We start from the raw sequence: 16677 nt of genomic DNA on the forward strand, positions 1-16677 counted from the left end.
CCGCCCCTCAAGCTTGCACGATAATGTCTGTTTACATACACTTTCATAATAACTGAGGATATCCAATAACATACTTAATTATTGCTCATTTATTCACAGCATTTGGTTATTTCCTTACATCTTCTCAATCCAATTACATCTTACATTCCTACTGAGAGAAACTAACTGTTCATTAAACCCCTCTTTATGTAGTGTAGCCACTATAAGCTGAAGTTCCCAACTGTTCATGTACTAAGATCCTGGTTTTTAGACAAACAGCTATTTCATAGCATTTTTACTGTTCTAGTACATATCCACTTACTGTTGTAACTGTATCGCACATCTGGAGGATTCCCTTATGTTAACCACATTGATCACAATTATTATTCCAATCAAAAAGTTCCATTGATGAAGTTTCAACTATGCTACACAGGCCTATAGTCTCTTCCACGTATGAACCACAAAATATCATTCCTGAAGGTCTGAATTAGTTTAAGCTTTCTTATCCACTATAGGTTTCCTGATGTGCACCATTTAAAACTAATACGGTGTACCTTTAATCCAAATTAATTGAACCAGACAATCTAATCTTCCCCTTTACTGAATTAATCCCCCAACAAGGAAGAAAAAAGAAGCTTCATAAAAACCAACCCATAACAAATACATTCCATTCTTGCAAAAGGCAAAGAAAAGAAAAAAACTAACTCATCTCGAAATTTCATGTCTTAAAAGGACAACCCACTGGAGATTGTTGCTCTGATCCTAATAGTCTCAGCATTTAACATATTATTGACATATACTAAATAACTATTTTTTTAATAACTGTAACACTAACACTTAATTCTCCTTTACCAAGTACCTCAAAGGTTGATATAAATCATGAATTTCATAGCTGTCATCCCATTTGGCTCAGATTACAGTTCATCACTTGATTACTATCTAATTTTCATAATTTGTCTCTTCATTCCGTTACATATGACTGTTACTGACAAGGGGAAACCACGATGTTGGGATCATGGATTTACTTCAAACTTTGTACACCTTGAGTAAGCCATTAAAACCACATAATGTGCACATAGTAAGATGCACTACTCTCACAATTCCGAGAAAATCATAAGAGAATTTTGTGTGTGTAGGTGCCAGATGTTAGAGCTGATAGTGGTCAACTGGTTAATGTTTGAGCTACATGAGACACTTACAGGACAGTAGAAACTTACTGGACGGTAAGTCTCGCCCGACCTGGGGTTCTGGGTGAATTTTCTGAATTGTACTCCTTTCCCTAAACCTCTCCAGTCCTTCTTCTTCACCCCTCTTCCCTCCCCTTTAACTCTTCTGACAGGAGGAGGAGTCACTGGCTCTGATAGCTTGTAAAACTTAAACCTTCTTGTGTATGTGTCCTCCTGCCACCGATTGGTGACTAGATTTTTTTTATCTTTCCATTTACATTATACTGTCAATAACTGATTATTTCTGTTGTTATAAATGAAATATATTGTAATCTTGATTATGACGTTGAGCCTTCGAGGCACATCTTGTATGTAAATATGTGTTCCACTCAAACTCATGAGTAACTATTGATCTGTACGCCCATTCACGGAAATATATGTTTGGGAAAGCAAAGTAGTGGATGTGCTTTTCTTCTTTTGGTCCAATAACAACTTCAGAAGTCAAATATTCCTTCGGCTACACATGTGATTTCAGAGGCACCGATTAGCAGGAACTCTACTTCACGAGAATCAATGACAGCAACCAGATCAAAAGAAAAAGGTAAATACATCAGATATTATGTTGGGTGACAGATTTCATGAAGTATTCTGACTCAGCTTCAACTACAAGGAGTGAGCCAGTAGCTACATAAAACTCTAAACTAACAAGAGAAACACTTCACTTTGTTGTGGTAGGTACCTGTAACCATTTTCTGAGGTTATTCTGTTGCAGGGAGTGACCATCGGTATTATTGTACGAAACACTGAAGGTACTTTTTCTTGTTTTCACCCGCCGAAGGTGCTGGTGAGAGATAAAACTACTACGTACACATCTAGGGAGTTTTGCACATACTATTTTGGCAATGCTATATCCCACATCACCATTTTTATCCACAACCTTTGTAGAAAAGGGTGAACTGAAATCTAAAATTGGTATTAATTAATTTCCATAGCAAATTGCAAGCATATTGGAACAGATCTGTGGGGTGGCTTAACTTTTCCTCCCTATCTGCAGGCCGCGAGGCTCATAAAACTGCTATGGCAAAATTAACGCTAGCATATCTGCTAAATTCACCTATAGTGAATCTGTGGAATGTTAATGACTCATTGCCTGAGAAAATTAACCCAGACGTGGTTAAGAAATGAAAAATATTCAGCCTCCATACCAGAGAGAGATTAGGAGGTACAGCCAGAGAAGACATCCTGTGTTGTTGAAAGTTGGCGATTTGATTTTTGTTAAATATTTCTTTGCTCAGAGTAAAGCTGTGGAACATCCTGGGAAAATTATTGTGGTTTTTTATGGGCCCATATAATAAAATTTTGGAGGTCCTTATGCCAGTCGCTTTTTGGGGACACAGCACGGCCATGGGCAAGGTTAAAGTGGGGAGCTTAGCCATGCACTGACTCATGTTGACTTCATTGTTAGGTGATAAATCACATGGCATTCTTCTATGGGGCACGCGAAGAGGCAGCTAACAAAATTTAATGCCAGATACATCTGTGTGGGGTTGTCTTGTTTGTCAAGTGACATGGTGTTAATGGTTGAGGACTACAGTAGTTTGCTACATGATGGACAGATCATACCTAGTGTTTATATTCCATGTGGGATGGAGCATGGCAAACCATGAGAAAGTGTGGCAATTAATCAGTAATCATTCTTGTGCATGGTATGTCATAAAGGATGGGAGGTTACTGCCGGACGGGCCCTAAACTCTTGGTTACAGGTGATTGGGTGTATTTACTTGATGATTTATTGGAATTTTATCCGTGCAGCTGGACTATGTTGAATCTGGTGAGCCTTCATTAGTAAAAACTGACCTAATGGTTTTGACACTGCAGTCCCTGGTTGCACCTTGGTGATATAAAATTAGAGTAACAGTGTTATCAGCTATAAGCAGTTTAGTAAGGAATTTTTCACATGGTGAGGCCAACTCATTACTTTTAAGGCCATGCACCAAGTCTGGTCTTTGGTGTTTCCTAAACTTTTCTTGTGTGCTTATTGGTGATACACGGATATTACAATTTTCATGCCTAGTGGAGTATCGAGTGATCTTAACATGGACATCACGTTCCAGTGTCCACTGACTGGGAGTGTTCCTTACATAGTTACACATTTGGTATGTATACAAATCTGTTTTCTTGATATTTTAGTAAAATGGATGATTACCACAAGTGAGCTTTATACATTATAAATAACACACTCACATGTAAGAAGCCAACTTCGATTGATATGGAATCGCAGGCCTTACTATTTTTTAATCCTGCTCATGCTAAAGTAACTCTGATTTTCTATTGGAAGTTGTTGCCCTTTTAAACTGTGTAAAGTTTCCTCGAAGTCCATTTTGTTACTGTAATAAGTTGACTGAAGACACTCTGTCTGAATTTCTTTACCTGTTATAAGTTTAATGGAGCCTTGATTGCAAATTATGTTCTTAACTGATATTCAATTTTCTTTGGAATTTATCATTTAAATTGTGTCCTTTGCAGACAACTCTGGTAAATAAAACAAAATTTGTTCTGTAAGAAATTTATTTTTTGAGCGCAGTACCTTACCACTGCCTCCTCCTTGCATTGCTGCCATCTTTCACACAGCGAACTACTCACATGAAACTTGGAATCTTTGATTTTGACCACTAAAAGTCAACAGTAGGCATTGGAGATCTAATATCCCAAATGAGAGTGTTGTTAAACACACAACATGCTCAGTGTTACTTGGTATCATGTACATGTCAATGGAACAGATTTGTAGCATTATTTCGTAATGTGAGATTGGAGATCCATGCGACTCAACAGGCAGTAGCATCTTTGGTAACTAAAGCAGTACAGCTGTGCAGCCCATATAGGGAATGAACCACTTGTGGTGTTTCTGGTTGCAGCATTAAGTTTACAGAAAAATATGCTCAAGAGAAGATAATTACACTCCATGTGGGATGGAATGTGGATGGACAATTCTCTTTAATCTTTCTCCAAAATGTTCTGTTCTCTTTTATTCACAGTACACTAATACATGAAATAGTATGCAAATAACGTGGTTCGAATCTTTTTACAGGTGTGATATTTGATATTGTACCAGAATGTAACATCATCTGTGCTACAGACAAGTAATCTTTGTGTAATTGTATAACCGAAGATAAACTCTAACCATAAAAGTGGTGTATCACCAGTCTGAGTAAAGCCTAATTTGTTACAGTCAAGCATACATCCATTATACTGGTACAAACAAATGTCCAGTTATGAATTACTTTACAAACCGCTGTTTATTACTAATAAGATATTTTTGTTTCTAAAAGTCCGTCTTGATCACACATTGCTATCTGATACACATATCACTGTCACGTAATTTGTACATGCAAGTACAAGAGCATTGGCTATTTTACAATGTCCAGTTATGAATTACTTTACAAACCTCTGTTTATTACTAATAAGATATTTTTGTTTCTAAATGTCCATCTTGATCACACATTGCTATCTGATACACGTATCACTGTCACGTTATTTGTACATGCAAGTACAAGAGCATTGGCTATTTTACAGAAGATGAAGATGGACTACAAGCATCATTTCTTAGTAGCCATCTATGCCACCTATGCTACATATGTCGAATGTCCTTCCTTCTGGCCAGCTTCAAGGGGGTGTTCCCCAAGTTATCTACGGCTTCCCTGTCTGCCCCCGCGTTCAGCAGCACAGTTACCACACTTCGGTGGCCCCTCTCTGCTGCTCTGTGCAGGGGTGTGCGCTGCCACCTGTCCCTGGAATCCACTTCAGCCCCATTCTTCAAGAGACATTCGACCGTCTCCAGGTATCCTCTCTCGGCTGCCCAGTGCAAGGCAGTCATCCTGTAACAGTCCCGCATTCCCACATCGGCCCCTGAAGTGAGCAGTTGTTGTAATTCCTCCATTGATCCATCCTTAACTGCCTGGAGAAGCCTCCTATTCATCTCGTCTGCTGGCGTGCTGCTGCACAAAACAGTGAAATTATTTCATTTTACTGTGAACTCCCAAATCTGTCAACAGTTCTGAATACTCATGGTAACAATTGTCCACCAACAAATTAAAATTCTACAATTTTTGTTCCTTCTACAATACATGAAAGTAGGAAAGTCAGCGCATGTTAAGGTACTGATGGGAAAACTGTATCTCCTTCTTAAAGTCTTCATGCACTTCCTATTAGAAATGTCTTTCCTTCCCCCCACCTCTCAAAAATTCAATTGCAACATCAATCCTCGATAGTTCCTGCCAGTTTACTATTCTACAGCCCTCTGTGTGATTATTCTGCCTGGAGATGATCTATGATCTGTGTAGAGAATGGCAACTTATCCTCAACCTCAGTAAATGTAATGTATTCTGTATAAATAGACAAAGAAATCCAACAATATTAGATTACATTATTCACGACCAACCACTAGAAACCATGACTACTGTAAAATGCCTTGGAGTAAGCACACATAGTGACCTAAAGTGGAATGACGACATAAAACAAACTGCAGGAAATGCAGAATTTAATTCACCCATGAAAGAAGTAGCTTACAAATCAACTATCTGACACATGATTGATTATTGCCCATTAGTAAGGGACCCTTACCATGATGGATTAATAGAAGATTTGGAGAAAATCTGATGAAGAGTGGCACATTTCATCTCAAGTTTGTTTACTAAATGCGAGATGATTACAAAGATGCTCAACAAACTCCAGTGGCAGCTGTTACAAAAGAGGCATTGTGTACCATGGACATGTTTACTGTAGAAACTTCTAGAGTGTACATTCTGGGAAGAGTTGGGCAACATCTTACATTTTCTCACACGAAATGATCACAATGAGGAAATAAAAGAAATATGGCTGCAAACAAGGGTTTATCAATAATCATTCTTCCCATGCACTGTCTGCAAAAGGGGCTGTGAAGTGGGGAGGGAAATTGGTTGTATCAGAATTACTCTTCACCACACATCATAACGTGGCATGTAGAGGGCAGGTGGAGATGTACATGTACATGTACATCTACATGGTTACTCTGCTATTAACACTTAAGTGCCTGGCAGAGGGTTCATCGAACCACTTTCATACTACTTCTCTACCATTCCACTCTCAAATTGTGTGTGGGAAAAGGAACACCTAAATCTTTCCATTCGAGCTCTGATTTCTCTTATTTTATTATGATGATTATTTCTCCCTACACAGGTGGGTGTCAACAAAAATATTTATGCATTCGGAAGAGAAAGTAGGTGATTGAAATTTTGTAAATAGATCTCGCTGAAAGAAAACCACCTTTGTTTCAGTGACTGCCACCCCATCTCGCGTATCATATCAGTGACACTCTCACCCCTATTGCACGATAACATGAAACGAGCTGCCCTTTGCACTTTTTTGATGTCCTCCATCAATCCTACCTGGTAAGGATCCCATACCATGCAGCAATATTCCAGCAGCGGATGGACAAGTGTAATGTAGGCTGTCTCTTTAGTGAGTTTGTCACATCTTCTAATTGTTCTGCCAACAAAGTGTAGTCTTTGTTTCGCCTTCCCCACAATATTATCTATGTGGTCTTTTCAATTTCAGTTGCTCGTAATTGTAATTCCTAGGTATTTAGTAGAATTGATAGCCCTTAGATTTGTGTGATTTATCGTATACCCAAAATTTATTGGATTTCTTTTAGTGCCTATATGGATTACCTCGCACTTTTCTTTGTTTAGTGCCAATTGCCACTTTTCGCACCATACGGAAATTCTCTCTATGTCATTTTGTAATTGGAATTGATCATCTGATGATTTTACTAGACAGTAAATTACAGCATCATCTGCAAACAATCTAAGGGGGCTGCTCAGATTATCACCTAGATCATTTATATAAATCAGGAACAGCAGAAGGCCTATGACACTACCTTGCAGAATGCCAGATATCACTTCTGTTCTACTCAATGATTTACCATTTATCACTATGAACTGTGACCTCTATGAGAGAAAATCACAAATCCACTAACACAACTGAGATGATACTCCATATACATGCAATTTGATTAATAGTTGCTTGTGAGGAACAGTATCAAAAGCCTTCCGGAAATCTAGGAATATGGAATTGATCTGAGATCCCTTGTCGACAGCACTCATTACTTCATGGGAATAAAGAACTAGCAGTGTTGCACAAGACCGATATTTTTTGAATCCATGTTGGTTATATATCAATAAGTAATTTTCTTCAAAGTGATTCATAATGTTCGAGTACAGTATATGCTCCAAAATCCCAGTACAAGTTCTAAGTAATTCCCATGAGGCCTTTGTTAATGTCTAATATCAATTTAAATGTTAGGAAGTCATTTGTGGGGTGTTTGTCTGGAGCATAGCCTTATATGGAAGTGAAACATGGAAGATAAGCAGTTCAAACAAAAAGGGAATACGAGCTTTGAAATGTTGTACTATATGAGAATGATGAAGATTGGACAGATAGATTTAATATCAAATGAGGATGTGTGGGGTGGGGGACATTTATGGACAACTTGACTAACAAATAGCAGCAGTCAATAGGGCACGTCCTGAGCCATGAAGGCACTGTCACTGTGTAACAGAAGTATGGGGGGTAAAAACTGTAGTGGGAGACCAAGGCTTGAATACGGTGAGCAGATTCAGAGGGATGTAGGTTGCAGTAGTTGTGCAGAGATGGAGAGCTGCACCAGGCCAATCTTCGGACTGAAGACTGCAACACCAACAACATGAGGGCATATATCTTCAATGCACTTACTGGCAATTTTTTCAATACAGTGTCATAAAAAAGATAATGTTACTTTTCTGTAAATCACCATTTTGTAGATACAGTCAACAAATAACAAATACACTACTTGCTGCTGTTGACAATATGACGACACACACACACACACACACACGCACACACACACACACACACACACACACACACCAGCAACAGGAGGCTTGTAGCTGCCATGCTTCTTTCGGGTGGCAACCAAACAACTGTCGATTATGTCTATATGTTCTATAAAACACATCTTTTAGAACACAGTTTAACATTCAGGGGTCTCATAACATCTCACACTCCAAAGCAGAGTGAGAGATTGATTTAACGCATTATTCTACCGCAGGAGCTATTAGAGATCTTGAAGACAATGAACGTTTCACAACTGTCCTATTTCTTTCCTTACAAATGTTACGTATACACTGAAGAGCCAAAGTAACTGGTGCACCCGACTAATATCATGTAGGGCCCCTGCGAACACATAGAAGTACTGCAACACAACATGGCTAATGTCTGAAGTAGTGTTGGGGGGAATTGACACCATGAATCCTGCAAGGCTGTCCATAAATTCATAAGAGTACGAGGGGGTGGAAATCTCTTCTGAAAAGTTTGGTGGCCAGCAGAAGTGTTTAAACTCAGAAGAGTGTTCCTGGAGCCACTCTGTAATGATTCTGGATGTGTGGAGTGTTGCATTGTCCTGCGGGAGTTGCCCAAGTCCATCAGAATGCATAATGGTCATTAATGGATGTAGGTGATCAGGCAGGATGCTTATGTATGTCAATTCTCAGAGTCGTATCTAGACATATCAGGAGTCCCACATCACTCCAACTACACATGCCCCACACCATTACAGAGTCTCCACCAGCTTTAACAATCCCCTCTGACATGCAGGGTCCATGGATTCATGAGGTTGTCTCCATATCGTACATGTCTATCCGCTCGATACAATTTGAAACGAAACTTGTCTGACCAGGCAACATGTTTCCAGTCATCAACAGTCCAATGTCGGTGTTGACAGGTCCACAAAAGTGGATCTATAACTCCGAAAGCTGAAATCTGCAGCAATTTGTGCATGGGTTGCACTTCGGCCACACTGAACAATTCTCTTCAGTCGTTGTTGGTGCTATTCTTGCTGGATCTTTTTCTCGCTGCAGTGATTTTGGAGATTTGATGTTTTACCGGATTTCTGATATTCATGGTACACTCGTGAAATGGTCATTTGGGAAAATCCCCACTTCGTTGCCACCTTGGAGATGCTGTGTCCCATTGCTCGTGCGCTGACTATAACACCACGTGCAAACTCACTTAAATCTTGATAACGTGCCATTGTAGCAGCAGTAACTGATCTGACAACTGCGCCAGACACTTGTTGTCTTATATAGGCATTGCCGACCACAGTGACATGTTCTGCCTGTTTACATATCTCTGTCTTTGTATACGCATGCCTATACCAGTTTCTTTGGCACTTCAGTGTATATGGAGACAACAGTATCACCTTTTCCACCAATAACAACTTCTGATAAAGAAGGGGAACACTATCATAACTACTAATATTGCACATAAAACTGATCACAAGCTTACAGACAGTCTGTAAAATTATGAACAGTTCAGAAATTGAGAAAAAGTAGGCATGTTTCCAAGATTTTATATGAATTGATTATTGGTATTTTGTATGGCCAAATTTTAATAAATAGCCATTACATGTTTCTCTAGTTAGATGAAACATTTATAGTAAATTCTGTAATATACAAATAAAGAAAAGCATACTTTAAAAGACGGAATTATAGTTGTGAACCAGGAAGATAATGTGAACACCACCAGTTGCAGACATGTACGAACAGAGCTGATAATTAACATAGAGCAAGAGTTTAATTTCAAGTACAACACACACAGGGCTGACAAAGGTGAAAATCCCACCTTAAAACATAAAATATCCTAATACAAATGACATTGAACTCTGAACCTTTGGAGTTACCCTTTTACCTATGGTAAATGAAGCAGGGAAACATCCACACATTGATATGCTGTGCACGCACAAGCCTACATCTCAGAAAACATTTGTATGAGTTAGATACATTATACATTCACACACGGAATGAAACGTCTTTTTGTCAAATGAGACAGGACTCCTATTTTCTTAACAGAGAATTCGATATAAAAACTGATGTTTAGTTGGATCTAAGCAAATTTTGTTTTTCTATGAGGAAGAAACACCTATAAGTATTTTGCAAACCTTATAGCCTGCAGATAGCAATTATGTTTAAACTAACATGGTTACATTTATTCTTTACATGGGAAAGAAATAATAAAATGACATTGAACAAATGGCTAAATTAAGAACAACAAAATATACATTTTATTGGCTCTAACAAATTACATTTAAACACTTATTTACTATTAGAAGTGAAGTCATAATGCTACTCACTTTTGAAAAGTAAAAACAACAAAACGTTAAAAAAAAGTGTTCGGTCCACTCCACTTACAAAAAAATTTACTCATCTGATCTTCATTTTGACATATATAAATTCAATTTATTTTATGGTTTCAAACAAAGTAACATTATTAGAGAATATAATTCTCTGTACCTCAGTAAAGAACACAGGGACACAGAGGGTGAGATCTGTTTTGTTTTATACTTGTTTGGCTGTTGCGACTATACCAGAGCCCCAGGAGCAAAGCAGTATGGCTGGTGCTGTCCCTTTGACAGACATTAGCGGATATGATGAACAACTAATGGCTATTTTTTGAAATGTGGCCGTTCAAAATACCAATAATCATTTCATATAACATGTTTTTGGAGACCTCACCTGTAAACAATGGTAAGTGACATTTTAGGTCCAGAATGAGATTTTCACTCTGCAGCAGAGTGTGCGCTGGTATGAAACTTCCTGGCAGATTAAAACTGTGTGCCCGACTGAGACTCGAACTCGGGACCTTTGCCTTTCACGGGCAAGTGCTCTACCATCTGAGCTACCGAAGCACGACTCACGCCTGGTCTCACAGCCTCACTTCTGCCAGTATCTCGTCTCCTACCTTCCAAACTTTACAGAAGCTCTCCTGCGAACCTTGCAGAACTAGCACTCTGAAAGAAAGGATATTACGGAGACATGGCTTAGCCACAGCCTGGGGGATGTTTCCAGAATGAGATTTTCACTCTGCAGCGGAGTGTGCGCTGATATGAAACTTCCTGGTAGTTTGGAAGGTAGGAGATGAGATACTGGCAGAAGTGAGGCTGTGAGACTGGGCGTGAGTCGTGCTTCGGTAGCTCAGATGGTAAAGCACTTGCCCGCGAAAGGCAAAGGTCCCGAGTTCGAGTCTCGGTCAGGCACACAGTTGTAATCTGCCAGGAAGTTTGACATTTTAGGTGTTTTAAGAAATCGTGCAGTGAAGTTTCATTACATTCCCAGAAATAAAATATTGTATGGGCATCCAATGTGATTTTTTAATGCACCTACACCACTGTTTTCACATACATACACCATAACGACATATTTTTAAACTGGTAAATGCTACACAGAATACTGTATTCTTAATGCACTTAACACCGGTTATAATTGATTTGCCACTGTTTACTTGCTGGGTGAGTTAGTGAAACATTACTGTGAAACATCTCCAAAATACAAATTTCAAAGGTCTTTTATATATAACACTTTTTCGACCATAAACAACCTTATAGGAAGCATTTTGCATATCATAGCAATTCAGCTGCCAGAAATTACGAGAATGTGCATTGTCTTCTTCACTTATATGCTCAAAACACTTTTTTGAGCACTCACATGGAGAGCCTATATGTTTTCATACAACACCGACCCCTTGCCCCTGTATGTTCTATATTCCTTTCCCTCATTTTTCTTTTCTCTTATCTATTCCTGGGTACCCCCATGTTTTGCCCTCTTCCGACCTCCGTCAGTTCTGCTGATACTTTGGATCAACTGTATCTGCCTGCAGAATTAATATTTTAATAAGGTGATTTTCTACTGTCATCAGATACTTACACAACTGCATTTTTAACCATCAGTTGTATAAATAAACTTTTCTTCTTTACCAGTTTTGATCACTCAAATCAACATTACTGGAAGAAAAGGCAAATACATTAGATGGAAAACCAAATCATCTCTCTCTTGGATGTTTTGAAAGTCTTCAATGTTACACTGATTCTACATGTCCATCTATTGTATAGCATAATCTCAAATACATCTATTTCTCTTTAAGGTTGTAACACATAACAGATGGGTATGTACAATCATTGTAACACTGAAGACTTTCAAAACATCTAAGAGGAAGATGAATCACTCTTAAATATGAAGAATTTGCCTTTCCTTCCGGATATGATGGTCTAGGTGACCGAAACCAGTAGAGAATAAAGGTTTATTTCTACAGCTGATAGTTAAAAATCAAGTTCTTTAAAAGTGCTTGCAGAAAGTCAGGACCTGGTGCATCTTTGGAAGGATGCATATCTGTGATGTTACTCTGAATCTATAAAAATGCAGAGCTATAAGCTTAACATCCTCTACACATTTCAGAATAATTTCACATATGTAAGTCAAATACAACCATTGATAGTATAGTCACATTGACACCATAATACATATCCCCCCCGTCTGAACACCGAACAGGCCTCAGAAAGTCCAACGGTTCAGACCAACCACCATGTCGTCCTCAGCCATTAGGCATCACTGGATGCAGATATGGAGGGGCATGTGGTCAGCACACCGCTCTCCGGGCCGTTGTCAGGTTTTGTGACTGAAGCCACTACTTCTAAATCACGATACTCTTCAGTTGGCCTCACATGAGCTGACTTTATAGAATTATAGAATACATTCATGCAATAATAATGTTTTTTAAGCACGTAAATACAGAATTGACTTGTTTGTCTGGGGGTACTGATACAGCTGTAGGTAATGCTTTAAAAGAAACCAATGAAAGCACCTTACTACAGCATGTCAACAATGTTAAGGATGGCATTTAACATGCATGCCATCACACTGTCATGTAAATACACGTAAACTACGAAAAGTGACAAAACTTTACGATGTCTACTAGTTGCTCTGTGGTTCAGAGTCTGCGTTAAGTTGTTCATTCTCCTATAACTGGCTGGGTAAGTAAGTGCAGAGGTCAGAGCAAGGTGAGACTTTACCACTGGCAACAGGGTCCTGTCCAGTAAAGCACTGCCATGCTCAAACCAACCTTTACGATGAAGACAGCTGTACTTGTGAGCATGAAAATGGTGCCTTTTTGTAAAAATGATTTGTGCGTAGGGAATGCAGATCCAGTGCTGTGACATGCATGTGTGATCATGGTACTCACCACACGGTAGAGAGGAAGCCATTAGGTGGGGCAGCCTTCGACATCTGGTGGGATCTTGTGAGTGGTAGCGCTTCTTCAGGTGTGGCAGATTTCTGAGCGTGGTCTCCCTGGAACTGTGTGCCACCGGGTGGTTGTGTCTGACGTGTTTGGTGGGAATCTTGGGTTGGCACAGCCGTGGCAGACGTATGACCACTCTGGAGCCGAAAGCCAGGGGTTCGACAGCTGTCTTGTGCAGTTGGCACACTACACAGAGAGTCACAGTCTGAGTGGGGATTGGGTATCATATAAGGAAGAGTTCCTAGTCACATGTTAACCTGAGGTTGCTTACCACACAGTGAGTGGTTTCGAGAAATGGTACACTTTACAGCTACACTGGTCTGTGTTTTAAAACTTTTCTTTTATGTCAGGGTTTTCGTTTTTAAGAGCTTTTATATTTAATGCATGCTGAATTCATAAATGTATCTCACTTTGCTAAATCAGGTCATGTTTTTTCTCTACCCTGACATTTAGGTAGTAGCCTGTTAGGTATATAAGCCATTCAAGTGTTTGAAATTTTTAATTCTATTACCACTTTGCAGAATTATTTACAAATCATATAGCTACATTAAATATATGATATTAAAATAAATGTAGTTAACAAGGAGGAAAAGATATCTGTAATTATCTGTATTTTGTTAAAGACCTTCAAAATGATGCTAGAAGCACAGCCATAGCTGACAAATCTGCCCATAGAGATGGAACTGGCAACTCTGCAGGAGAGAGAGCTGGGGGTTGGGCTGACATTGCTTCTAGCTTGTAGCAACCTGCAGGCTAGTATGACTTGAACTGAGTGATAGCAACACTGGTACAAAAGTGCAAAGTGCAAGAAGGATCCTGATCAATTTTGCTACATTTGAGGAGAAGTCATCACACGACATAGGAAGTTAAAAATTAGCCCTTTTGTGAGAACAAATGTATCATGCATGTCTCTGAGTTAAAATTGGTGATGAGGACAAGTCCTCTGCGCCATATGTATACAGCAAAACATTTGAAAGTCTGCGGTGCTGGAGCAAAAGCCAACAGAAGTTTCTCAGTTTTGTTTTATGTATGATTTGGAGGGGAGAAGAGATCACACTACCTACTGTTATTTCTGCATGATAAATTTACTTAATTTTCATGAACTTCACATATCTCTTTATGAGTGCATTTTAAATTAATTAGAAAATGTGTCTTAATTGAATTAATTCAATGAATGTATTTACATTTACTTTTAGGTATAAATAAAAAAACAAAGAGAGCTAGGGAGTTAAAATATCCAGATATGCCATCTGCCATAAGACCAATGCCTCATAGAACAGGAATTCCAATTCCAACACCTCCTGATAACCAGAGTGACTTTTCTGCCCAGATCATGAAACGCATTAAGGGAATGTTGGGGATATGTATCACACCCTCTCAGATTCACACCAACCAAAGCCCCTAATCCACACTGAACTGAATGATTTGACATAAGGTTTGTGAAATAGGTTATCAGCTCCTGGAATAATCTTCTATTGGTGCTGTGGTTTCCAAGAAAAGTTTTGACAGTATTTCAGAAACATGAAGAAGTTTCTCTTGTTTCCTGTCATGACATTGGTGGTCTCATTGAAGCTTTGAGTATAATATATATCTCTACTGAATGGCAGCTTTTCACAGATCCATCAAGTAGAAGTTTCAAAGCTGTACTACTCCACATTCATAATGTGATTGCTTCTGTTCCTGTGAATCACTCAGGAGAAAGGAGTGAAACTTTATGGTCATCAGATCAGGGAGCTCGTGAAAGATCCACAATTAGATGACAGTATGGATGGTACAGAGAGAGGAATGCCTGGTTAGCATTAAAATCAATAACAAAAAACTTTCTTGGCAACCATAGGAGCCTGGAATATGAAAATTCTGTCACGGAACTCCTTCAAAACTTCCAGGTTCTTGTACGTCAATAAAGGTGCACTTTCCTACCTCACATTTAGATTACTTCCCTGACAACTGTGGAGATTATAGTGTGGAGCAGGGTGAGCGTTTTCATGGCGATATTAGAGTGATGGAGAAGAGGTATGAAGGTTGCTGAAATGAGCACATGCTTGTGAACTACTGTTGGTGCCTCAAAAAGAGACATTCCAGACCCAAAACACATATTAAAGTCCTCGAAAAGAGCCTTCCTTTGATAAAATGATGATGATGTTTGATCTTATATACATAATTCAGACTTCATCCAAATACAATACTGTTTTCAAACCATAATCAGCATATATATTGTATTAAAAAATATTAAATGCCATATTTCAAAAAGTGAAATAGCAATAAAACCTCACCTGACTCAACAAAATGAGTTACATTTCTGAGTTCAGAATGCATGAAATATTAAGAATCAGCTTAAAAAAAACCTTGACCTAAAAAATGATGTAAACCAGAGCTATATACAAGGAATGAATGTATCAAATACGGTTAATGTTATTCACCAAAAAATCCAGAACTGTAACAAAGTAAGTGACTTTTGAAGTTATACGTAACCTTAACTGTGCCAAAAGTTTGATGAGTGTAAATTATTCATAGGTACTTTTGTTGTTAGAAACTGAATTTCGCTCTGTAGCCCTTACAGCTCCTTTGTGCAATGGAAACCTAGTGTGCTCTGCTCTGTGGCTCATGGGTCTTTTTCTGCAGCACCTTACCTTTTTAGCTAAAAGGGAAAATATTTATATTGTTGCATGTAGTATGCTCACATACATTGTGAACGTGTGTGATTGTGAGTTTTCGGACTATGGAGGGAAATTATTTGCTTGCATGAACATCTTCATTTCAACAATTGTATACGGTGTGTGCCAACAGCAATGAAAAATAAGGGACCAACACACATTTAATTTCTTAATGTACAATGGAAAGGAAAAAAAGGATGTAAGAATGTCTGTGAAGGTCTGTGTCTGAAATGAATTATCAATCAACAGTTCAGTAAATTTAGAGACAATAAGACTGTGGCTTGTAGTCACAAACTAGTCATAAATGCATACAAGGTATCTGCTCACTTTATGGAGTTACTTTCTCAAAACGATTAACAAAATGATCACACATAAAAAAGGTATTGGCACAATCAACCACAGAAGTCACTCAAACACTCCAAAGGTCCCTCAGATGCAGAATGGATAAAACTTCACAGACTATGACACAATGTGGAAAGTAAGTGCGGGATTTAAAATATCCCAGATGCAACCGCAAAAGAAGTACGCTGAAGGTGGTTCTGCAGTGCCTGTAAAGATACTGAGAATTTTGTTGTCAGCTCAAATGCATGCAACACAGCTGAAATCAGGAGCAGCCTCCTTCCCTGGACCTGGAAATGGGAGTGTCCTACTTCAGAAAGCATTTACTTGCAAAATCTAACTCCAATGATCTTGTTACAGAAATCTTCCTGCTTCTGATATACTGATGACAGAAAAAA

General features: G+C 38.7%; 1 protein-coding gene across 5 annotated transcripts in view; it reads right to left on the reverse strand.

The window, feature by feature from the left end:
* Positions 1-4154: 4154 nt before the first annotated feature.
* Positions 4155-16677, reverse strand: part of LOC124776272 (poly [ADP-ribose] polymerase tankyrase-2-like) — a 92875-nt gene continuing 80352 nt past the window's right edge. For 3 of the 5 annotated variants that reach the window (XM_047251173.1, XM_047251174.1, XM_047251172.1), the window contains exons 5-6: positions 13230-13472; positions 4155-5140 (exon numbers count right to left, since the gene is read on the reverse strand). In XM_047251173.1, the coding sequence (XP_047107129.1) occupies positions 4774-5140; positions 13230-13472 (610 nt within the window). In that variant the 3' untranslated portion in view covers positions 4155-4773. The remainder of the gene's footprint in view (positions 5141-13229; positions 13473-16677) is intronic. The other 2 variants (XM_047251175.1, XM_047251176.1) reach the window with 2 other exon arrangements.

The sequence above is a fragment of the Schistocerca piceifrons genome, chromosome 2 (genome assembly GCF_021461385.2).
Source record: "Schistocerca piceifrons isolate TAMUIC-IGC-003096 chromosome 2, iqSchPice1.1, whole genome shotgun sequence".
In the NCBI taxonomy this organism is placed as follows: Eukaryota; Metazoa; Arthropoda; class Insecta; order Orthoptera; family Acrididae; genus Schistocerca; species Schistocerca piceifrons.